Source organism: Gossypium raimondii, chromosome 8 (genome assembly GCF_025698545.1).
Source record: "Gossypium raimondii isolate GPD5lz chromosome 8, ASM2569854v1, whole genome shotgun sequence".
NCBI classification, from domain to species: domain Eukaryota; kingdom Viridiplantae; phylum Streptophyta; class Magnoliopsida; order Malvales; family Malvaceae; genus Gossypium; species Gossypium raimondii.
Window position 1 is genome coordinate 53694947 of NC_068572.1, and position 25261 is coordinate 53720207.

The 25261-nt window shown below is 32.5% G+C and overlaps 4 protein-coding genes across 4 annotated transcripts; 2 read left to right on the plus strand and 2 right to left on the minus strand.

Annotated features, from left to right (window-relative positions):
• The first annotated feature begins 355 nt into the window (after nt 1-355).
• Nucleotides 356-2772, plus strand: LOC105792134 (uncharacterized). The gene is made up of 4 exons (XM_012620550.2): nt 356-932; nt 1626-1862; nt 1942-2159; nt 2229-2772. Exons 1-4 carry the CDS (start codon nt 639-641, stop codon nt 2404-2406), a joined length of 927 nt encoding a protein of 308 aa, XP_012476004.1. The 5' UTR covers nt 356-638; the 3' UTR covers nt 2407-2772.
• A 2977-nt stretch (nt 2773-5749) lies between these two features.
• Nucleotides 5750-9204, plus strand: LOC105792135 (probable LRR receptor-like serine/threonine-protein kinase At1g12460). The gene is made up of 2 exons (XM_012620551.2): nt 5750-7545; nt 7634-9204. Exons 1-2 carry the CDS (start codon nt 6368-6370, stop codon nt 9111-9113), a joined length of 2658 nt encoding a protein of 885 aa, XP_012476005.1. The 5' UTR covers nt 5750-6367; the 3' UTR covers nt 9114-9204.
• A 63-nt stretch (nt 9205-9267) lies between these two features.
• LOC105792136 (probable aminotransferase ACS10) lies at nt 9268-12379 on the minus strand. The gene is made up of 4 exons (XM_012620552.2): nt 11670-12379; nt 11432-11563; nt 10234-10394; nt 9268-10155 (listed from the first exon to the last, which is right to left on the minus strand). The coding sequence occupies exons 1-4, from the start codon at nt 12150-12152 to the stop codon at nt 9309-9311; spliced, it is 1623 nt and encodes a 540-aa protein (XP_012476006.1). The 5' UTR covers nt 12153-12379; the 3' UTR covers nt 9268-9308.
• Nucleotides 12380-16930: 4551 nt separating this feature from the next.
• Nucleotides 16931-19260, minus strand: LOC105792137 (guard cell S-type anion channel SLAC1). The gene is made up of 3 exons (XM_012620553.2): nt 18440-19260; nt 17550-18355; nt 16931-17468 (listed from the first exon to the last, which is right to left on the minus strand). Exons 1-3 carry the CDS (start codon nt 18968-18970, stop codon nt 17120-17122), a joined length of 1686 nt encoding a protein of 561 aa, XP_012476007.1. The 5' UTR covers nt 18971-19260; the 3' UTR covers nt 16931-17119.
• Between the last annotated feature and the right edge of the window lie 6001 nt (nt 19261-25261).

Here is a 25261-nt window from a genome sequence, read left to right on the forward strand (position 1 = left end):
TTATGACTAAATTGATATAATATGTCAAAGTTGAAGGCTAAATATATTATTTTATCAACTTTTTTAACTACCATGTCAATTTTCTGTACGTGATTTTAACGAAAATGACTAAAATAACCGAATTATATAACGTGAGTGCTTAAATTGAAAATATTTTATTTTAAGTGTCTAAATTAAAAAATTTAATAATTAAGTGACTATTTATGTAATTTACCGAAAATAAAAAGAATCGATAAACTGAACCAAGAGCGAGTCAATTCCGTGTTGAGTGTTGACACTTTACAATCCTAGGTCTCAACTCGGTTGAAAACTCAGTTACACAAGTCATCACTTGTTTCGCAACGTGTCACCTTTAGAACCTTTTTGCGACGCCGTTGTCGCTCTAATGGCAGATCGTAAATTACAATACCTTACGAAAGCATAAAACTCCCAATTTGATAAAGGAAAAGGAACATAAACAAGCGTTTGGGTTTTCTTTAAAATTAATCAAAAACCAAAAATTGAAACTCTTTTATTTTTTTTTTCCCTTTTTCCGTTTAGTTTTGCTTGCTTCGCTTAGTTATCCTCTTCTTTGCTTCTGACATTTTGCCTACACCCAGGAACCAAATAGGAAATTAGGGTTCTTGTTCTGAAATTCAATGACTTTTTATGATGGTAATAGTAACGGTGAGGGAGGAGAGGTGATGCCAGAGCTGAAGGTAAGAGTTGAGGGTGACGATAATGGTGTTAATGGAAAAAGGGTAACTTTGAGACAGCGATTATTGGAAGAATGTGAAGCAGAAGAGAGGTATTTGTTGGTAAAGGAGCCTGCTTTTTCTTGTATACAGAGAAGGTCTATTTGGTTTTGGGTGAAGTTGGGAGTTTTATTTACATTTATAGGGTTATTGGCTGCTGTTTTCTTCAGATGGGTTGGCCCCTTTTTAATGGACAAGGTTTGTTCTCCCCCCCCCTCCCCCGATCTTTTTATACATGCAATTCATATTAATGTGTTTTCACATTGATTTTGAGTTTCTTCTGAACCATGTGTATTGTTAATTTTGATTTTAGCTTATTTTGGGATTTTTTGATCTTTTTTATCGAAGGTTTTTTTTTTTTCTCAATTTGCTAATTGAAATCTCTTTGATTGTGAGTGCTGCTATGGGGTTAATGATGGTTCACGGTTGTACATTTTTTGGTTGTGATATGTTCTGTGATTTATACATATTGTCTAATAAATGTTAATGTTTTATACCAGTATAATTTTGGAGATCATTGCTGCTTTGTTCTTAAAATAGACTGAAGCTTTCTCCTTGCTGCACTTGATGTTATTATTAAACTAAGCACACTGTTTAGTTAGAATGGGCAGATGACTAGGCTTTTATCTTGTAAGTTAGAAATTTTCATCACCTACATGATGATTATAGGCAGGAGCTTGTCTTATTATGTGTCTCAGTTGTGTAATACAACCTGACATATATTGAATGCCCACTTAGGTTTGATATTTTTTGAGGTGCAGGCTGTTTAGTGTTCACTCAAAACTGTTGATTTTAGTGATAGTTTGTATTAATTTTGCTTTTAAAACTCATAATTTCCTTCCAAAGACTAGTGGAGATTGTCCATTTTATCTCTTGACATGATGAATGCAGGAGCTAATGCCTATAATAAATTGGGAGATGACAACCTTTAGTACTCCAATGCTGGCAGTTCTAGTCTTTGCCTCTGTGGCATTATTCCCTACAATACTTTTACCATCTACACCATCAATCTGGGTGGCAGGGATGACTTTTGGTTATGGTTTTGGGTTTCTACTAATCATATCAGCAGCTGCTGTGGGTGTATCACTTCCATTCTTTATTGGCTCTCTTTTCCTCCACAGAATTCAAGTACGTACCTCGTCTTAAGCTTTTATTGTGCCATTGTTGTGATTTGCAATAACTTTGAACATTTTCTATCTTTATGCAGGGCTGGTTAGAAAAATATCCTAAGAAAGCAGCCATTCTAAGAGCAGCAGGTGAAGGAAATTGGTTTCATCAGTTTAAAGCTGTAACATTAATTAGAATCTCTCCATTCCCATATATCATATATAACTATTGTGCGGTGGCAACACATGTTAAATATGGTCCTTACATCTTGGGATCTTTGATAGGAATGGTGCCTGAAATTTTTGTTGCAATATACACGTAAGATATCTCTCTCCATCCCCTCCTTTGCTTTCTGTATGCGTATAACTGACACGTTGGTTATTGCAGTGGTATCCTCATACAGACATTGGCAGATGCTTCACAAGAACAACACACTTTATCGGCTCCACAAATTTTGTTAAATGTTGGTGGTTTCCTTTTAACAGTGGTTACAACAATTGTTTTCACAGTTTATGCTAAAAGGCAACTAAAAGTGTTGCAGGGAGAAGAATTGATATTACAGTGAGACGCGTTATAGGGGTTGATGAAGTTTTATTTATTGAGCAAAACTTCATCCACGGATGGAAATGTGACACAAAATTGGTTCTTTGTAACATTGTGAAGGAAGTGACAAAAGGGAAAACCAAAACCAAGACAAAAATTATAACATCTTACAGTCTTCCATTTATTTTAAGGGTTTATTCTTTGGCGTCTCTCTCACACACACGCCTACTCATAATTGAGATTTGTATATGAATGAAACTGCTAAAGTCAATATTATTTGACATTCTGTACATCATTCAATGTCATTTTGTTGTTGACTTGTTGAATATGATATTCTGCACTGTAGAATCCTTTGTTTTGGTAGCAGAATGGTGGTATTGTCCTCTAATATTTTTTTGGTATTGGGTTTCACATGAATATGCTTTTTCTTTTTCTATATTTAACCTTGGGCCAAATATAGAAATCTACATTATAGAATAATTTCAGTATTGTAGTTTTGTAATGTTATTAATTAATACTAAATAGTTTTTTTAGTTAATGTTAACATTATTAAAATATTATGTGATTACCCTAAGGATCTTACTGACGGTTTAACTTTGACTAGTTTCATCTAGTCTCACACGTTTATAATTGGTTTTGTCACAATTTAAATATGACATATTTGGTTTAAAGCGGTGAACAAAAATCAACAAAAGAATCGGACATTCACCAAACTAGAGAGGATAACAATAAAACCATCCTTAAAATTACTTGTAAAACTACTATTACATACATAAGCAAGAATGAAAAACGTGCTAAAAGAGCAGTCAATTTTTTAAAATTAAAAACTTATTAAACAATGGAAAAACAAACAAAAAACACATAAAACTTAAAGAGAACACAGGTCTAAATCGACACGTGAAATCATTTATTATTCTAAAACTCTTAAAATAAAAACAAATTAAGAAGCTAACAAAAAGTTACCGACTTTCCAAGAAAAATCACTTGTGGCAGTGGAGTTTTAAGGAACGACAATCACTATCATTTGTCCATCACAACTTGTGAAAACAACAAAAATACCCATAAAATAGATCTGTAAACTGAAAAGAGAGAAGACATGTGTAGTGAATAAGAAAAATAAAAAAAGAAAGGGTTAATAGGAGAGGAAAAAGGCAGGCGATAACCAGCCGCCATTGAGCCAAACTAATCTACATATTTTAATTTGATATAAATTGGTCTCTCTATTTTTATAATATCATTAGTCAGTTTAAATAATTAATAGTGTTAACTATTTCAATTAAAATGTCGATGTCAATTTTTATTAAGAATATTATTTTAACAAAAAATTGATGTTTTATGAACATTTTCAATGTTATTTTCTTTTTATATAATATTTATTTATATGGTAATTTCTTTTTTAAAATTTTAAAATGTCATTAACTTGAAAATAAAAAGAAAAATTCAATATTGAAGATTTGAATACAAAGTGAAATACAACTGAAGCATTAAAGTAGAAGCACATCTCTCTATCAAGTATGTGTATCAGAAAAGCAAGTGAAAGTTACAAATTAAGAATGGGAAAGGGTTTGGTCTACATAATTGCCCTTTGAGACTGCAATATAATACAATAGTGCAGGTGTTTGGTATCTTGTCTTTTAATACAATCCACAGCCATACTGTGAATAGTTAATGAAATATGCAAATGCTTTTAGGCAGCCTATTGATGATTAGAGAAAAACATGGCTATAAACAAGTAGAAGAGGTCAAAAGAACTGTCTTAACCACCTAGGAGTTCCCCATGAAATACATAAAACATATTGCTATTACCATTTTGAATATCCTTTTATGACTTTTTTGGAACATTAATTCTGTGACACACATTATTATGTTTGGGAAGAACCACCATGATTATCATGCTCAGAAATCCAACATCATCGTGCTGCAGATAGGAAAAAACCATACTGTTTCACATAAATAACATAATTTGCTTTATTCATTCACAAACCTTCTAACAAGTGAGAACCCTTTAGATTGTTAACCCTAATGGCTGTTCTGTACTCAGTACTCATAAAAGTTGGTAGCCTATCAATTTGTTGTTGGGTTGTTTACAAACCTAAGTTATATGTGTTGAAAGTATCCTTTGTGTTAAAGCATCTTTTCTTCAGATCAATCTGGCCAAGACCGAGTGTTTTATATGTCACCTTGGACGAGAAAATGGGTGGTGTTTGGTGTAACGGTTTTATTCAAATTTCATAACTTTCTTTCATTTCATCGGTTAAAAAATAATAGGTATAAATGTCAAATTTAGTCCTCAATGTTTATAATTTTTGTCAATTTGGTTTTCAAAGAAAGAGTCAAATTTATTTTTATAATGAAAATGTTGACTAAAACATTAATTTTTTAACAATGTCAGCGTAGCAACTCGTGTGACAATCTACATGTACTTTATGCAGGCATAACAGTATTTGTCTTATATGTTATATCAATGAATAATTTAAAGTTTATGGAAGTAAATAAAAAAATAAAGAGTTTTTTAAAAATGAAGCAAACATGGATTGCAAAGTAAATATTAATGTTTTAATCCGTAACTCTATTAAAAATAATAATAATTCAACATTTTTCGAAAGAAATTTGAATATTTTTAGAAAATTTAAATGTTAAATTTAACTAAAAAAATCAAGTTAAAAAATATAAAAATATTGAGAACTGATATTATGTAAAATCGTCTGGTAGGCATTAAACATTTCAATAGCGGCGTAACATTTGGGTTGGCATATTTAAGGGTGTATGCACTTATGGTTGAAGAGTTGAGTGACGTTGATAGGGCCACATGGGCATGAAAGTGGTAAGTATATCGAGTAGGCTGTGATACACCATTGTAATGAAAATGAGAAACAGCCAAAGTTTGGTTTTAGAATGTTTTTAAGGTCTATGCTAGTAAGTTCTTCGTATAAGTTAAAGCTAACTAGCACTAAATAATTCAAATCAACGGTTAATGGATTGTGTTTAGAGACTCGTAGTTTAATTGGCTTCTGTTCCTGTAGTTTTCTTGACCAGTGATGGATTCTTCTCAGTTTTCTAACCTAAACCTTGTACTCAGTCAAATGCAACAAGACAACGGCAATTTAAACGTTAATTAAATTAGAAGTTACTTGATTTTCTTTCTTATAAATTTTCTTCTTCTTAAGGGAAATGGAAATACATTGTTATTTTATCTAAACAAAGAAATTTCCATGTAATAAAAAGCATACCTCAGTCAACAAAAGACCAAAAATTAACCCAAAAAGACCCACCACCATTTCTGCTTAAAACTTCCTTCTCTTTTGGGTTTTGCTTATTTTTATTTTTCCTCCTTTTTTTAGATATATTTTATTCATTTGCCAATAATTTGGTGGTGATGAAACGCACTTGTAGCATGGGTTGGTGAGGGAGAATAAATGCTTGTACTTCACAGACATACCCAAGGCCCTGCCCTTCCATGGTGGCGAGTAATGTAAACCAAATACCATATTGGGGTTTTCTAGTTTTTTTTTTCTGGGTTAAAACTTGCAATAAAAAAGAGTTGAGCATTGAGATTGAAAGAATTGCACATGCACGTGGTTCGGCTTCTCATAGATATAAATATTTACATATTGGTATTTGAAATGGCTCACCTGTTTTACTTTCCAGCCAAGTCATCTTCATATTTGTTCTCATTTGTCAGCATCTTCATTGCTTTTTTTTTTCTCCCATGCTTTATTCTTTCTAGTTTCTACACCTGGAAAAGCTAAAACAATTTGAGATTTTTAGCTCAAACCCAGAAGGAAAGTGTGGGTTAAAAGGGGTAGCTCTGTTGTTTTTGTTGAGCAAGTGTATGCGAAAAATATTGAAACTTGTTGAGTTTATCTGAGTGGAGGAAGTGAAAAATGTTGGTGTTTAACCATGATCCTGATGTTTTTTCTTTGATTCTCAAGATTTTTACAAGTGCAAAACAACAAGCTTTGCTTTATTAATGTGTTTCGAGCATGAGAAGGATCCATCAATTCAGTGTTTCCCAGGCTTTGCTCTTTCTGATTCTTGCTTCATGTGGAATGAGAATTCTCACTATTTCTTTAGCAGCAATAGAGAAGGAAATTTTGCTCCAATTTAGAGGGAACATCACTGATGATCCTTACAACAGCTTGAATTCTTGGGTCCCAAATGGTAACCCTTGTGTAAATTTCAGCGGTGTGTTTTGCAATCCAAAGGGATTTGTGGACAAGATTGTATTGTGGAACACCAACCTTAGTGGACAACTACCAGCTGCCTTGTCAGGTTTAAGCTCTATAAGAGTCTTGACATTGTTTGGTAACAGGTTTTCAGGTAAAATCCCACAAGAGTATTCACTGTTGCAGACATTATGGAAGATCAATGTGAGTTCAAATGCATTATCTGGTTCCATACCAGGTTTCATTGGTGATTTACCTAACATTAGATTTCTTGATTTTTCTAACAATGGCTATTCTGGAGAGATCCCTTCTGCTTTGTTTAAGAACTGTTACAAAACCAAGTATGTTTCTGTTTCTCATAACAGTCTCTCGGGTTCCATTCCAGGGACCATTGTGAAATGCAGTAAGCTTGAAGGGTTTGATTTCTCATTCAATAATCTTATTGGTGAATTGCCTTCTGGAATTTGTGATATCTCAGTGTTGAAGTATGCATCTGTTGGTAGCAATGCATTAAGTGGCAATGTGCTCCAAGAGATGTCAAAATGCCAAAGCCTGTCATATTTGGACCTTAGCAGAAACTCTTTCACAGGGTTGGCACCATTTGGGGTTATTGAGTTTAAGAATATCACTTATTTCAATGTTTCACATAACAGGTTCTTTGGTGAGATCCCTTCGATTGGAACCTGCAGTGAGACAATGCAATTTATTGATGCTTCATGGAATAGTTTGGATGGGGAGATCCCAACAAGCATTTCCAATTGTAAAAGCCTTAAAGTTTTGGACTTGGGGTTCAACAGGCTCAATGGGACCATACCAGTTAATATTACAGATTTAGGGAGGCTTTTGGCAATTAGCTTGGCTAATAATTCACTAAATGGGACCATACCAGCAGGATTTGGTAGCATTGAGTTGCTTCAAGTCTTGGATTTGCACAATCTCAACCTTGCTGGTGGAATTCCTGCATATGTAAGCAATTGCAGGTTTCTTCGTCAACTGTGAGTATAAACACTACCTTGATGCTTTTAGCTTTTCATTAGCATTGCTTCGAATTAATTGTTAGAAACTCATATTATGTTGCTGTAGGGATGTTTCTGGAAATGCTCTAGAGGGACATATTCCTGATACCATTTACAACATGACACATCTAGAAATCCTTGACTTGCACGGCAACCAGTTGAATGGAAGTATCCCATCTGGTCTGGGGAACTTGTCAAAACTCCAATTTCTAGATCTCTCACTGAATTCATTTTCTGGGTCAATCCCCGCTTCACTTGCGCATCTGAATAAGATAACACATTTTAATCTTTCCTACAACAATCTCTCCGGTATCATTCCTACTATCCAAACCATCCAGTCCTTTGGTCCATCAGCATTTTCTAACAACCCTGGTCTCTGTGGTTTCCCTTTGACATCCTGCTCAGTAAGTGGCAGGCTTCCCACATCTGGTAGAACCAGGGTCCTTAGTACTTCCGCAATTGTTGCCATTGTTGCTGCTGCTGTGATCCTTGCAGGGGTTTGTGTGGTAACCATCTTGAACATCGGGGCACGTAGGAGTAAAAAGGAAGAAGCGACAATGGTTGTTGAGAGCACACCACCAGGTTCATCAGACTCGAATGTTATAATCGGGAAGTTGGTCCTCTTTAGCAAAATCTTACCGTCTAAATACGAAGATTGGGAAGCTGGCTCGAAAGCTTTGCTTGACAAGGATAGTCTAGTGGGTGGAGGTTCGATTGGAACTGTCTACAGAACTAGCTTTGAAGGTGGGATCTCAATTGCAGTGAAGAAACTTGAGACTCTGGGAAGAATTAGAAACCAAGATGAATTTGAACAAGAAATTGGACGCCTAGGTAACATCAAGCATCCCAACTTGGTTGCTCTTCAAGGTTATTACTGGTCGTCATCGATACAGTTGATTCTATCGGAATTTATTCCAAATGGAAATCTCTATGATAATCTTCATGGACTAAATTACCCAGATACTAGTACAGGTGTTGGTAATACTGAACTAACTTGGTCTAGGAGGTTCCATGTTGCCCTTGGAACTGCAAGAGCACTTTCTTACCTTCACCATGATTGTAGACCTCCAATTTTCCATCTCAACATCAAATCGTCTAACATACTCTTAGATGAGGAGTACAAGGCCAAATTATCTGATTATGGGTTAGGAAAATTGCTTCCAATTTTGGATAACTATGGTTTAACTAAATTCCATAATGCCGTAGGATATGTTGCACCGGAGTTGGCACAAAGTTTGCGAGTTAGTGAGAAATGTGATGTGTACAGCTTTGGAGTAATTCTTTTAGAACTGGTAACTGGGAGGAAACCAGTTGAGAGTCCAACTGCAAATGAAGTGGTGATATTGTGTGAATATGTTAGAGGATTGTTGGAGAAGGGCTCTGCTTCGGATTGCTTCGATAGAAGATTGCGGGGTTTTGCGGATAACGAATTAATACAGGTTATGAAGCTGGGTTTAATTTGTACATCGGAGATTCCTTCAAGAAGACCTAGCATGTCTGAAGTAGTTCAAGTTCTGGAATTCATCAGATCTGGAATAGAATCATAGTGATCATTCTTTTGTATTCATTTTGAGCTTACCATCGTTGATTTGTTTCCTGTTTTTAATTTTATGCAATAAAAGTATTGATTTATGTGTATCTTTGATTATATCATAGAAAAGAGATTATATCAAAAAAGAAAAAAAAAAGGAATCTGGGGAGTTGTCCAAAACCATAGAATAAATCAACAGCATTACAACTATTCAATTTACAGGCTTCAAAACTTTCTGAATCCGTTCCATAACTACAGGGATATCTTTTTCTGTCAATGTAGCAAAACAGAAGCGGAACCATCCAGGTTCAATACAATGGCAACAAGATCCTGGAGTTACATTGACCTTGCCTATATTCAATAACTTATCCCACAGCTCCACTTCTCCTTTCTCACTGTAAGAGCTGATAAACCCGCTCATATCAGCCCAACAGTAGAAACCCCCACTGCTTTTTATGGACTTTATGCCCATTTTTTCCAACCCTGCCACAAGCTGCACATACATCCTTTGAAGCCTCTCCCAGTTTGTGGTAATGAATGTCCGAACAAATTTTGTATCAGATAGCATGGAGATGAGCAAACGTTGGGTTGGAGCTGAGGTGGCTGAGAACCTCGATAACTTTCTAGCAGCAGCCAGAACATCCTCATTAAAAGTGTAGATAACACCAACCCGGAAACCTGGAAGAGAGAGATCTTTTGACAAACCGTATACTATATGGACTCTTTTCCTGTCAGTATCTTCCTGGGCGACGATTTCTGCCATGCTCACGAATTCTTCGTTTCCATGAGTAGAACCAGCCAGTATTTCATTGGAGATGATATGGATGTTCTTCTCTCTGGCAAAGTCTAGCAGGCTGTAAAGTGTTTCCCGGTTTAGAAGATTGCCAACCGGATTTGATGGGTTTGATATTATAACCCCACGCACTTTCAGCCCGCGTTTCTTTGCTTGGTTGAATGATCTATCGAGAGCAGCTATACTTAAATGGAAGTTGTCAGCACTTCGGCAAGGAACATGTATTATTTCAACCCCAGTTCGCCATTTTACATCCCTGTCAAAACTGCATATTCGTTCAAAACTTCAGTTTACTCGACAGATACCTGGTTACTGGAATGAAAACTGAGGAGAAAAAATTTACCCAGGGTAATATGGTGTTGGAACAAGAAATGCATTTCCAGTATCTGCCAAGCAGAAACTAAGAATCTCAATCGCAGGGGTAGCACCAGCAGTCGGCACTATCTGTGAAGGATTGAAGGAAACAGCATTCTCCATGACTTGAGACATGAATCCTGCCACAGCCTTAAAAAAGTAATAACAAGTCAAAACACAAATGCTTGGAAGCAGACTGTTTATGAACAAAAAAAAAAAAAAAACATTTGCAGAAGGAATCATTAGATGAAAAGGAGCTTCCAAGGGTAGATTGAGAATTGAATCTATATCAAACAGCTTAATTCTTGAAGTTATGCTAGTTAAAAGGTTTTCTTTTTCCCAACATATTTTATCACCTGAAAATTTTAAATACACCTGCAGAAATTGTGCTCAAGTAGTAAAGCAGATGGGTCACATTATGATCACAAGCTTATGTTTAATTTTCATCATATCATACATTGCAGGTGATCAAATGCTTCATACATAAATTGTGGGAAAAGGAAAAGCAGTTGTTTTAAGAGGTGAACTCAAATGGAAATTACAATTATCTAAGTGTATGGACAAGCTTTAGTGAATGGTTCTTGTATCTACCAACATATATATCACTGAATATGAATTAAGAGCCAATGAAGGTAGATTTATTGCGTTTTTTCTATTTATCCCCTGTTTTAAGTACCTATGTTGCTTTGACTCCTCATAAAGTACTCATGTCTGATACTCGTATCTAACACAGATATAGGGGTATGACCTCCAAAGACCCTCCAAATATATAGAAAAACTTAGAAAAATCTGACCATACCCGTGCTATATCTGTATTCAGCAATCAAACCCAAGTTGAGTACCATAGCATTATTATCAGAGACCATGAACCATTGACCATGGTCAATAGCAACACGCAAGCAGCCCCGAGCACCCAGAGTAATCTTATTATTGCTCGTCCAATCTGAGTCTCCTAACAGTTCAATCCTAACAAGACATCTTGAAGTGACCTAAAACTGAATACTATTACTTAACCTCACTAGCATCATATGAAGCATTTGATGTTTGGACGAAACTTCAAATAACAGGGGGAAAAGATAGTACTAAATAACAGGGGGAAGAGAATTTAACCGATAAACTGACAGTGATAGCATTGAAACAAATACTAAACAATAGATGAGTAGAAAAAGTATTATGACAATGTTTACCACTTTGAACTCCATCAATCCATCAAAAGGCTGGTAAGGTGCAATACCGCTAATGCTCAGCTCTTTTCCATTTCCCAATATGGCTTCTCTCGCATTCTCAGCTAGCCAGTCCTTGACCAAATCCAGGGACAACTAGGAACCAAAAGAAAAATCAATCAAGATTCAAGAACTCAAGTACTGAACCATGAAGCATGTTAGACCATTTACAAGAAAGGTAAAAGAAACTAAAAGAACCCACCTTGTTTTCTGCTAAACCCAGTTGGATGACCCCATTCGGATTATCCAATTCATCGTAAGGATCTTCTTTGACCCGCTTCAACCCCATATAATATGGTGAATCCCCACCCTTCACAATCCCACTAACACGAGCCGAAATCGAGACAGGCCCACTATTTCTGGGCGATAGCAACGCCCGAGACAGACTACGTGTCAAACCAGGAAGCTCAGTCAGGTGCTCGGACGACGGCGAACGGGTCGTTGGGTTTTGACCCGTGGAATTGGATTCGTTCTTGTCATCCGGGTCATCACGGTTTCGCTTCAAATAGAATTGTAGAAAGTAAAAGAGCGCGCAAGGGATAATGGAGCCTAAAACTAAACCTCCCCTTCCTTGAACAACGCCTTGTAGAGGAACTATCACTCTCATGGCGGTTCCTCCTCCCCCTCCGGTCTTTTCCTTTTCGGGTTCGGGGCTCCGAGTCCGATAATATCGGGTTTGCGTCATTGTAGTGAACTCATGGCCACATAACCCAAAAATAAAACAAAAAAAGGATTGGGAAAATATGGGTATTCCTGCGTTTTCCGATTGACGTTTAATGGATGGATACAAAACAAAAGCTTTGTGGTCTCTTTTATATTTTATGGGAGGGAAATTGAAATTAAAAAAATGGGATAAAGATAAATTGTGAGCCGTTCCTTGCTAGAAAGGTGGGATTTTTAATTTTGGAATTTAGATATTGGGATTTAGCAGTTGAGATCTTTTGGAGGTATAAAAAGCTGGGGAGTTTACTGAAATGGCCTTGCTGTATCTTTGGTCTGGTCTGGATGTTGAAACTTTGGTCTTCTCTTCAATAATTTTCAGATGTTGGGGGGGCAACTTTGGTTTGTCCTTTTCGGTGAAACCTTTTGGATTCCCTCCATTTTCCGCTGTCAAATTAACCCAATCTATCCTGTGAGCTTCATATTTTCACGCTATTTTTATTGGTATAATACTCAAAATTTTCACATTTTGTCAGTGTAGTAATTTAACAAATTTATTCCATAATATTTGTGTAAATGTTGGACTTTATAGAACTAAAGTCAAAACGACAAAATATATAAGTATTGAAGGCTAAATTTATTATTATACCAATCAAAATTATATAAAATTGACGGAAGACATTAACTTGTGATTAATTGTCCTTAGTTGCTCATCTAATTGACAGGGAATAAGTTATTAGGTGCACATGTTATTGAATATTCTAAGACTGAAGCTATTGGATCTACCATTACTTGCAAGTTGAATAAAGTTTATTATAGTGTTAGGATCTAATCTTCCGCTATGATAGCCATATGATTTAATGAAACAGATGTCCTTTAAACTATCCAACTCATGACTTTACCCCAATGTGAAGCCAATAAGATGGTATCAATTTCCTTCAACTTTTCCAATGATTCTTCTCTGAAAATTTCACATTATCTCATATGAATTCAATTTTAATTCTTGACTATGACAAAAAATCCTTTAAATGTCATATATATATATATCAATTAAATTTTAAATTCAAAATTTATTTGATATATTTGGGGTGGAGTTAAAATTTTAAAATAAATAATTATTTGATATATGAATCAGAAGATATCACATCTTTTTAATTAATAACTGAAAAAGAAAAAAAAAAGGAGATAGATGGTGATTTTTTAACTTTATTTATAAAATTAATAAAATTCGTGTAATGAACTAGAATTGGTTTTAAAGTAAAATGAGGAAGGACAATATTTTATGTGGAATAAAACATTGGACTAATCAAAGCTGGTTGGAATCTCCAAAGAAAACAAGAGTAGAAGAGATAGAATGAGGCAATAATTGGGCCTCAAAACTCCCCCCCTTTCCAGTTGAAGACAAACACCCTCATTTTGTCCCTACTATTTCTCCACGCCGCAACCACAAGCTACAATAGCCATTTTACAGGGGCAAGTCACCAGGCTGATATTCTTGTGTAATGAAATTTCATATATATTAATTATCATTTACCCAAAATGAAGTAGAAGTAGAAGGGGAGGAATTGGATGATGGATGGGGACGTGTGAGGCTTGCGTTGAATGAGGACTTGATAGTGAGCGTCATTGGAAAAAGATTGCAAAGAGCCAGCCATTAATTTAGATTGGGAGGTCTGAATCTTCACAACTTGGGGCTACTCTATTTTTTCAGACAGTGATGGGCCTGGATAAGCTTATATGACCTGGAACTCAATTTCTTTTCCCAATTAACTGAAAACCTATCACTCCAAATGTAAGCATCTGTCCAGAATTTGAATCCTGATTCAACCATAGCTCCTTTATGTTGTTGATAATTAATATTTTTAATAAATTTTCAGATCTGGGCAAGTAAATATTATTTTTTGAGTCAGCTCTGAAAATCCGGGTTAATACTATTAAATATTTTTATTATATTTATTGACGGGATATTTTAAAAGTTAATTTTTTAAATAGTATGTAGCTGAAAATTGACATCGTAAGACGTAAAGTACCTAATTTTAATAAAGAATTTTAACAATGTTAGTAATTCTTACAAATTTACATCAATCTTTTATCGAATAAAGTATTTAAATCAATTAATGACAAGATAAAAATAGAGGTACCAAATCATATAAAAATTAAAGCACAATTTTGAGTATAATATAACGACCAAAACTCAAAATTCATCATTAATATTATATAATCTAAATAGTTAAATCACTAATTTAAGTGTAATATAGATAATCGAGAAAAATTATTTTACTGAACCCTTCTTACCATATCATCTATGATTCTTATCAATTAAAATAAACACATCATCCATGATATCTCATTATCAACTGTACATATGGTGTGGAAAAAAGATTATGTATTTATTATTAATTGATAGGTATATGGATGATGTGGTAACGAGGGTTCATAAAATAATTTCTCGAATCGAGTTGAAATTTCACTGTAAACTCATAAGGCTTCAATTTTTAATATAAATTTAATTATATTAAATAATAATATTTTAGATGTTTGTTAAAATTTTGATATTTATTTATTAAAATAGTTATAATTTTAAAATAAATCATTGAAATTGTTTTTACTAAAATAAATTAAAAACAGTTTTAAGAAAAAAATTAACTTTTTATTAAATCAAATTACAAATTCATAAAATTAAATTTTGTCCAAATTTTTTATTATTAAGATTTTATTTTCTCAAGTACTTCTATCATTATCTTTTTACTTAAAAATAAAAATTAAAAAATATATAAGAAAAATAAGTTTAGAAATCATTGAAAAGAATAGATGATATTTCTGTTTGTTTATTTTATGTAATTACAATAAAATAAAATTAATTAATTATAATTTTGAAACTATTATAATTTATTAAAATTTTTAAACATGGTGGAAGTGTTGATCTTGTGAACTTTCAAGACATAAAATAAATATAATGTTTCACCATGTGGTACCAATTTTTAACATAGTTATGTCAAAAATTTGATAATTTAGGGATGAAGTAGAAGCCCATAACATTTGAGAAGGAAACTCGATTAAGCACTTGTTATAGCATCAAATTTGGAGTTCAACGAGACAGTATATTTGCATATGACTGCTAACATTATAAAATAATATATAATATATCATCCCAAATAATATATAATATATTCTTAATAGACTTGTAACATAAACATGTTAGACTGTTATAAATACAAGAATACTTTTGATGGAATAAACTTTTGTAAGTGTGAATGCTGATTAGAGGTGAGCGTTCAATCGAATTGAGTGAAAAAAATTTCAAGTTAATTGAATTGACAAATCCTATTTTGACATCCTAACTCGATTTGAATTCTTTTTTGAATTGATTCAAATCGAGTGAAATCATTTGAGTTAAATTAAAAAATTAAACAGGTCAAATTAAAATCTTGTTACAATATAACTAATTCCATGTTAGAGCACATAAATTTGAAAACTTTTTCAAAGCAAAATAATAATAATAATAAAATATACTTTAGTATGATAAACTTAAATAATTAATTAACTTATTTAGATCCCAAAATTATTATTTTAGAATTTTTATTTTAACTTTCTTTGTATATTTTTTAGAATTTTAAAATTTTTTAAAATATAAATTTTGGAATTGTTATAAATATTTTGAACTTTAAAAATTATTTTGATTTATTTTTAATATTTGTTGAGAGAGAGACTAATTTACTCATTTTCAAAATTGACAGGGACCAAAGGGGTATATATTTACACCAACCTATTATTCGAATTATTTGAATTGTAAAATTCAACTTGACTCGAATTACTTATTCGAGTTGACTCGAATAATTTGATTCAATTAACTCAGAATTCAAAAAAAATTGATTTTTCGAATCGGATCGAGTTTTACTCACCCCTAATTGTGACCACTTCTAGAAGCTCAAGGACTAAGCTCTAACAACACTTATGATAAAAGGTTACAGACACGTGGCCATAATAGTATCATTAGATACTATGCATGAATTGCTATTGAAATCGTTTTATGAGATGTGTTGAGACATGCTTGTTAATCAAAATGAATAGCTGGTTTAAAGTATAGTTTACCTTGCAATTTTAATTAACTTCAAGATATTGTTATTAACTGAATGTTAAATTGTAATACACTTTCATTTATGCAATTGATTTATAAAATTATCAAAATCCAAAATATTTTGAAAATGGAGAGAGTGTTGGAATATTTTCAATACATACAATTTTGCAATAGATGCAAATGAAAAAGTTATAAGTAACAAATAATTATATCACTTGGTTATTAATCAAGAGTTGTCGCTTTTCATGGTGATAAGTTAGATCTCTTAAATATCGAAATTTATGTTTTTGATTGAATAATTATATTTATTTAAGATATGTGTTTATTCAAAAGATACCTATTATTCTATTAATGAATAGTTATGTTTACATAAAAAAACATGAAAACCGTCATAAATAATTAGAGTGAAATTTTCATTCGCATAGCACACCAAAATTGAGGATAAATTATTTTCTATTTTTCTTTAATTAGACTGTTTTGTTTAAAATTCTCTATAAGAATTAATAGTCTTGTGGACATTTTTCATTATGCTGAGTGGATTGTTTTTGTTGGCGAAATACACAGACAATCATTAAATTTTATTGTATCTTCAAAAAACTTTTTTAGACAAGTTTTTGGTAATTTTATTTTTTATCGCAAGCACCAAGACCTGGCGGCCTCATATCAGTCAATTTTGCAGCGTCATGTAATGGCCATAAGTCAGAAATTGCAAACTAATTACTGAGTTTCTTCACAAAACCTTGGCTATATCCATAAATATTTATGAAATGACAAAGTATTATCTGTAGAACTGACTAAAATATATTATCATCCTTGAACTATTTGATTGTTTACATTGCACACTTGATTCCAATAAAATATGGAATAATAATGGTCAAATCCCAGCATCTGGACTGCAGTGCCCCTATCTCCTGCTAGGCTGCTTTATTCTCTCCATTGAATTCTTTGTCCCCAGAGTTGTTCTTGGTTAGGGCCTGCTTCGTCCAGCGTTTAATATCATAAGCCTTTTTGAAGGGCTTCTTTTCTTTGACTAGTCTTTTCTTTGTTATAGCAATGGCGAGATCGTTTGGAAACAATGTCTTCCAAAATAAGGCATGAAGAAGGGTAGACACAAATAATACAGAAACCATTGTTGATGACATGACTGAAAGACAGAGAGCAAGCCCTTTGCTTAAAACAGAAGGAACCTGCTCGGCATACTTGATTGTCGCTACCGACGCAGTCGTCATCGGAAAGGTGTATGACCACCATGCTACGGAGAACCTTCAAAAGTATTGAAAAACACAGGTAAATTTATAATTATATTTATATCGTCTGATTGAAAGGAACACGAATTTGGCTGACCTGAATCCTGTGAAGAAGTTGATCCTCACGACTAGTGAAATATAGAGGAACAAAGCAATGAAAAAGCATGTCCTGGAACAGCCATCAAACTCACTATAAATGCTTCCCCAAGCAATACTAGCGGCTGATGGGGCTGCTATAAACATGGAGTACACAGGGTGTAACTCTTTAGGCAAAGCTTCACTTGTTGGTAATCTTTGATACAATGTCACAAACACCACAATATAATGTGCAAAGCCAATAGACCATAAGAACTTGGCAGCTTCTATCCATCCTACTTTTGATGCTAAGATTGCTCCAACGAAGTTTCCAACTACAGAAAGATGGGAAGATGGGTTTGCCACCTTACAAAGACGTCTCTTACCACCAGAAAGCCATTGACCATAAATTTTGAGCTCGAGAAAGAAATAAGGTCCCATGAAAGCACACCAAATGGCAGGGTGTAGTTTTGCAGGTTCTAGCATTGGTGGTAAACCAATGGCGAGGAACATGCATACAACCCATGGAGCAAAGAAGAAATTGACTCTGACAGGATGGAAGTATTCTCTTTTAACAGCTTCAAAGTAGTGAATGCATTTGAGCAAGTAGGTGATGGAGACTGAGATGAGTGTTGCCAGGGCTAATAACCAGAGGGAAAGATTGATGAATGGTGTAACGTGGAGAAACTTGGTAGCCGGACTAGTTGATAGGGCACGCCATAGAACAGCTTGGCTGCTAAGTCCAAGACAAATACCAAAGCAATTAATTGGGAAACGAAGGAGAAAAGGCCATATCTCATCTTTTGGAAGGAGAATGTCCTCAGAGTCCTGCAGAAAAGTAAACAACTTCAGCATATCAAATTCATGGCATTTGCATACATACATATAACATAATTAGTTTTGTTATGTTACCTTGACTTGGTCTAATTCAGGTCCTCTAAGAGCATCGAAGTATCTTCCAACAGGAACACTTTTGTTCACAGGCTCGTTAAGGCCAGTGGCACCTTCGGCTCTTTGATTCTCCATTTCTTTCTCTTTTCTTGTAGGCAATAGGGAATTCTGCTTACTGAGAGTCGACTTGGTCCTGAAGATGTTAAAGTCTCCTTTCCTTGCCTCCGCACCAACCCTGTTTGCCGAATCAAAACCTCCAAAACTACGACCACTTCTCCGAAGAACCTTCTTTTCATCTTTAGCTTTAGACTCGACGCCCAGAACAGAAAACCCAGTCTCTAATGACACTTGCCTGTTAAAACTTCTTTGTGGCCTCTTTAATTCTCGAAGTTTAATAGGCTTCTGTAGACCCCTTTTGCTGCTGGTCACTTTATTATCTTCCATTTTGATCACCCCTTCTTCTTCTTCATCTTCAGGTAAAACTTCATGGATGTCAAGAAAATGAGTTTGAAATGAATTATGAGGAGACGTTGCACTTGCGCCATTGTTCATTATTTGTTTCTTGATTCCAAGATTCAACAAAGAAATTAAGCATGCAAACCCAAAGTTTGAATCATCTTTGTAGAGTTATGGAATATAAACAATCATATACTTTTGCTTTTTAAAAAACATCACGAAAAGTTGAAGAAAGAAGCATGATGCTGGTTTAGGTAGTTGGGTGTTTTTGGTTGACAAAATGGGAACCAATGCTTTATGATGGGGAAAAAAGTTGGGCTGAAAGGGGAGAGATTTCTCGTGAAAGGAAAATATTTATTTGTGGCGTGGTTTTGGAGGTAGTAAAATCATGGATCCAAACAACTTCGATGAAAAATGAGAAAGGAGAGTATTCAACTCCTCACGGGAGGTGAAGAAGGAGGGAGACAAGTGGAGTTGCTTTGTTTGTTTGAATAGGACAAGCAAAATAACAATCAATGTCAAACTTCTTACATTAATGATCTAGCTGAAATTTTGAATTATTTTGAGCTTGAGTATTGGATTATATATTGATGAATGTGCTTAATTGAATAATTTTGATAATGTGCGTGAGAATTGATTACTTCATTATCTATCTTTATGAGCTTCAAAATGAACTAGTGGCCCGACTAAGTAATAGAGGCTAGGTGCTTGGTTGTCATTTATCTTCAAGTCAAAAAGTTTGGTGTTTCCTAGTATAATTCGTTGATGTAGATACGAGTAACTTTCAAGATTGTTTAGGTTAAATTAATCAAGTAATTCAAGGTAGGTGCTTGGGTTGTCATCTAAACTTGCGTTCAAAGGAAATCATTCTAAATTCGAAAAAAGAGGAAAAATAAACTTAATGGTTATATTACTTGATTTGTGCTTAACCTCATGCTAATTGATAAATTATTGTGGTGAAATTGAAGGGAAAAAAAGTTCAATACTTTATGCTCAATTGAAATTGTGGATTTTGAAAACCTAGTGACTTTTGGAAGTGTGATGAAATTTAAAAATATTTCTTGATTTTTCTAATATCTCTTCTACAACGCATATTATTAAGGAAGACAACCACGCATGAGCACGAAAATCTATCGTTCCTAACTCTTACTAATGGTATGAATTATTGTTATCTCTATATTTTGTTTAGCATATAGGATTTCGTTTCTATCCACAAAAGCATGTTTATTTGTTTGATTGGTATATATGTAACAACCCGGTTTTGACCCTAATCGGAATAGTAGTTTCGGGACCACAAATCCGAGTCCTAAAAATATTTTAATATTATTTTCTATAATTTTTATGTGTGAATTTACTTGTGTGAAAATTTCATGATTTAATTTCGTCGTTTGAGTGTCCGATTAAATAAAGGATTAAATCGCGTAAAATAAAAATTTTGTGGTCATTTTTAAAAGGGCTGAATAGTGGATGTTCTTTTAATATGGAGGTCTTATGTGGCAATTAATTCATTTAAATGCTAGTGGACGACATTAAGTGATAGTATATAGTTTTATATTATTAATATTAATTATAAAGGTTATAATTATGTATATTATATTATTATGTTATAATAAAAATATTATAAGCCATCATCATTTTATTTTATTTCTTCTTCATCTTTATGACCGAAACTAAACAAAAGAAAAAGAGAGAAGAACCTAGCTACATTCGGCCATTTTGAATTTTGATTAAGGTTAGTTCTTTGTTTGGTTTTTGATATTTTTTACGTTTTTGATATCGTTGTTTTGTGTACTTCAAAACCTATGCTTAAATTTTGTGAATTGATGATGATTTTGAAATGTGCCATTGATGGATGTTTGAGTTTTATGATGTTAGTTGATGAAATATGAAATATATGTGTTAGATTAACATGTTTTGTCTTGGGATTTTTGATGAATTTGAGTATTTAGGGCTAAATTGTGAAAATAAAATTTTGAGGGACTAAAATATGAAATAAATGAAATGCATGGACTTGTATGAGTATAATGAAGTTTCGGCCTAACCATAGTATAGTCAAAATTTGAATGTTTTGTGTTTTGTGTAATTCGGACTAAATTGTGAAAAATGTAAAATGTTAGAGGCAAATTTGTAATTTTCCATTTATGTGTTTTTGGATTAAATTGAAGTTAATAATATTAAACTAGCTCATTTTTAATATGTTTAGATCAAGAACCAAAGAAATCGGAGCTAGATCGGGGAAAACCAAAATCGTCGACTAATTATCCGATTTCGATTTTTCACTGTCCGAGGTAAGTCAATTAGCAAGTAAATGCTTTCTAAACTGAATCTATATACATTTATTTATCATGAATATGATTAGCTAGAACTTAAAATGTGTAAATTGAATGAAACCTTGTAATTTTCCATATGATAGCTGAATATAGGAATTTAATTTAGTTGGGTTGATATTAATGATTTAAGTTATATGTATCTTAGCTAAATATGCTTTTAAGTTTCAATGATTTGAAATTAATAGTGGAATAAATATAAATAGACACGTAAATCAAATGTAAGGTTAAATTTCTTTGGGTTGAATTTAAGGTTATGAGTTATAAATGTTTAATTTAGAAGTATAATATAAGTTCTTGAGTTAAAATTTATTTTATGAATTACATATGTTTAAAGGTATGAGGTTCGAATATAAATATGTATGCATATAATCAAGTTATTGAGTTGGGAATTAATGTATGAATTTTATAATTATAGGGAGATTCGAACATATATGTATGCATTAAATCAAGTTATTGAGTTGGAAATTAAAGTATCTTTCTTATATTCATAGAGAGGTTACAAATTCTTTGAGCTGAATTTTAATGTTGTAAATTATACATATGTGGTTCGAATGTTTGTTTGCTATGAAGAATTGAATATAATTCAATTCTTACGGAGATACGGTTATTGAGTAAGACTTATGTAAACATAAAGAATTATACGAAAGATCATCCTTGTATCTGAGATTTTCAGGCTTAATGCCTAGCAGACTTGATGTCGGTGAATTATTTCAGACTTTATGTCTAGCAGGCTTTGTGCCGGTGAAATGTATCGGGCTTTGTGCCTAGCAGGCTTTAAGCCGGTGCTTTATACAAGGTTCTATGTTCTATAAATCTTATGTGAGCAATAATAAAAGCAAATAAATGTGTTAAGAAAGCTAAATTATTCAGGTATGTGTTAGCCATTTGCTAAATATTTATGTGTATTTGGCCATATGGTTTGTTTATATGAAAATACAATGTGATTTTTATTAAAGTGTTATATAGTACAAAATATTAGGATATTTGGTTTATTTTAACTTAATGATGGAATAAGTATTAATATATATATGAATTTTTGCTTATGATTTACTAAGCTTTAATAGCTTACTGTATGTGTTTTTGTTTACTTCTGTTTTATAGATTTTGGAGTCGCGTTATGAGCTCGGGGATCGTCAGCATAGTCTATCACACTATCGACTTCTTTTGGTATTTTGTTAAAGTTTGAACTCGATCATATGGCATGTATAGGCTTGATTATGTTTTTGGTTAGTTTTGGATCATAATATATATATAGCCATGCGAAAATGGTTTAATTTCCATGTTTGTGTTCGGTTTGGTTTAAAAATGGCTTATTCATGATCATTTTGTTTAAATTGAGTTTTATGTGTTTTTGAATGGGTGCTTGATGTGTTTAATTTTTATGCTTGAATTTGACTACATTTGATCATGATTTGAGTTTGCATTTGAATGAGATATTCAAGATACATGTATGTGATAAATTTGGTTATGTTAGATATTAAAGTCTTGTGATATAAGTTGAATAAAAAGGTGATATTTAGTTATGTGTTTCGCAATAAGATTAATATTGGATGTTAGTTGAATTAAGATTATGTTATGTGATAATTAGGTATTTAGAAATATTGTATATACATGTGGTGTATTTAAATTATGTTTGATTTGAAAATGTAAGTGATTATATGATTCAGTTTTGGTGTTCATATTTATATTGATAAGTAGGTGTTTTGGAGAATATTAAGAGAACATAAATATGCTAAGGTTTGAGTGTTATAATGACCCATTTGAAGTACACACATGCACAAGCTTGTAATAGGTTAATAAGTGTTTAGTATTTACATAATGAACTAGTTATGTTTAGTGTATTAAGCGTACTTACATACGGACATGTTATATATATATTAGTGATGAGTTTGTTATAAATTGCTAATTATGGAACAATATATTTTAGTTTGGTGCTATGCAATATTAATTGCGTGCGATGTAATTTAGTTGAATGAAAATAGATATTTACTAAAACATATAAATTAGCAAGTTTATTTTCAGCTTTTGTATTTGGGTTTGACCATTTGAATAGTGACTTGTGTTATAATAAAACTACAAGGGTATATGTGATTTAAGTAAATTGGTTTTGTTATTTGAATTTTAATAACTAAGTTGTATATAGAAATATAATGATAAGTCTATTAAATTCAGTCAATGTAAGTTATTGAATGTAAACACATGATGTGCCGATTATGAAAAAGTGATTTTTGATATTTTTGCTTATGATTTATTTGACTACATATATGTTCGTTTTAAAATATGGAATAATTCATAAAGAGTTTATGTTAGCTTTATGATTTAAAATTTGATTGATTTAAGAGACTTATAAATTGTTCGGATGTGTGCTTTGTTTAGTAATGCCTCGTAACTCTTATCCGGCGACGGACATGGGTCGGGGTGTTACAATATAACAATATTTTCAATTGTCAATTAGAAAGTATTTCTTTAGGTTGCATTTTCATTCACATTAATTTCATGCTTGAGGACAAGCATGGTTCAAGTATGGAGGAATTTAATAAGTGCGCAATTTCTAGATTATTTACATATTTCTTCCCTTAATTAAACTATTTATGTTCTTAATTATATTATCTATACTCATATTTTATTTATGTATTTAGGAAATGATGGGAGAAAAAAGAGCTTAAAGCATATTTTTAGTAAGTTTTTGTAGTTTTGACTTTCAACATAACATAAATTTAGTATTTTGATCCTAACTTGAGCTATGGATCTCTATTTTGAGCCTATAATATACCAATTTGAAGGGAATTGAAAGATTTAGTTAAATTGATTTTGCAACTCAAGCCCCAAAACGTCAAGAAGGCACCGAAAAACGTCTTGGAAGTTTGACACAAGAATAGCTGAAAAACCTATAAAGATTCTATTTTGTTTAATTAAGGACACTTTTGTATTTTCTCCTTTATATTAGTTTTGTCCTATAAATAGACATTATTAGGTTAAGAGTAGAGAGACTCAAAGATAGTCGTTCTTAGTTTTATTTTGGTTGTGTTTTTGTATGGGTTTTTAAACCTTTTTTTCTAGTCGAAGGTTAATCAAAGTTTGATTCTACAAGTTTGTGTGATTGGATTGCTCTTAATCATTCTTTTCTCTTTAGTATTTGCATGTCTTCTAGTTTAATTACAATTGTTCATGTTTGTCAAATATTCGACTGATATTTGATAGCTTAGAATGAGTGCCTTGTCAATTAGATAATTAGCAGATTGATTGGTTTCTAATATTTGTGACGACTACATAATTATTTGTGTAATGTGAGCAAGTGACCTAACTTTAATAAACCATGATTGTATATTTATTGGTTAGAATTGGGTCTATTTCGTTCTTAAGGTTGTTGATAAATTAAATTTTTAAGTGACAGTTATAGGATTGTTTGTCAATAAGGATAGTAATTTATGGTGTCTTGATTATCGAGAATATAAGAAGAGATTAAGTTGCTAGGTTAATGTCAGGAACTATAACCAATTTATTAAAAAATTAAAATATTATTTGCATCAATGATCAAACTCTTGAATCAAACGGAGATTTTACCATTGGCTAGAGTTTCATTACATTGATTTTTATGTTTTTTACTTTGTATTACTTTTAATTTTAGTTTTTAATTTTAAACCTCTTTATTTTATCTTATTTTATTTGTTTATTAAAAATAAAATAATCACTGATCTCTATGGATAGGCCCTACTTGTTGTTATCTACTAATTTATATTTTCAAGTAGGCTTTATTTTTGGGGCTACAAGAACCGCATATCTAGATTCATTCCAAACGTGATTTTTAGTAATTATATATATATATAGATATATATATAGATACTTGATTAGGAATATTTAAGTATATATAAATCAAATTATAATGTATCAATACTTCATAACGTTAAGGAAATAAATAAATAAAGACATAATATGTAAGGGTTAAAATTTAGTATACTAGCAGTGTATTTTTTATTCTACAAACAGTCTTAAAAAATGTCATATTTTTTAAAAATTATATTACTATATTTTATAGGACTTTAGTAGTGGCATTCCA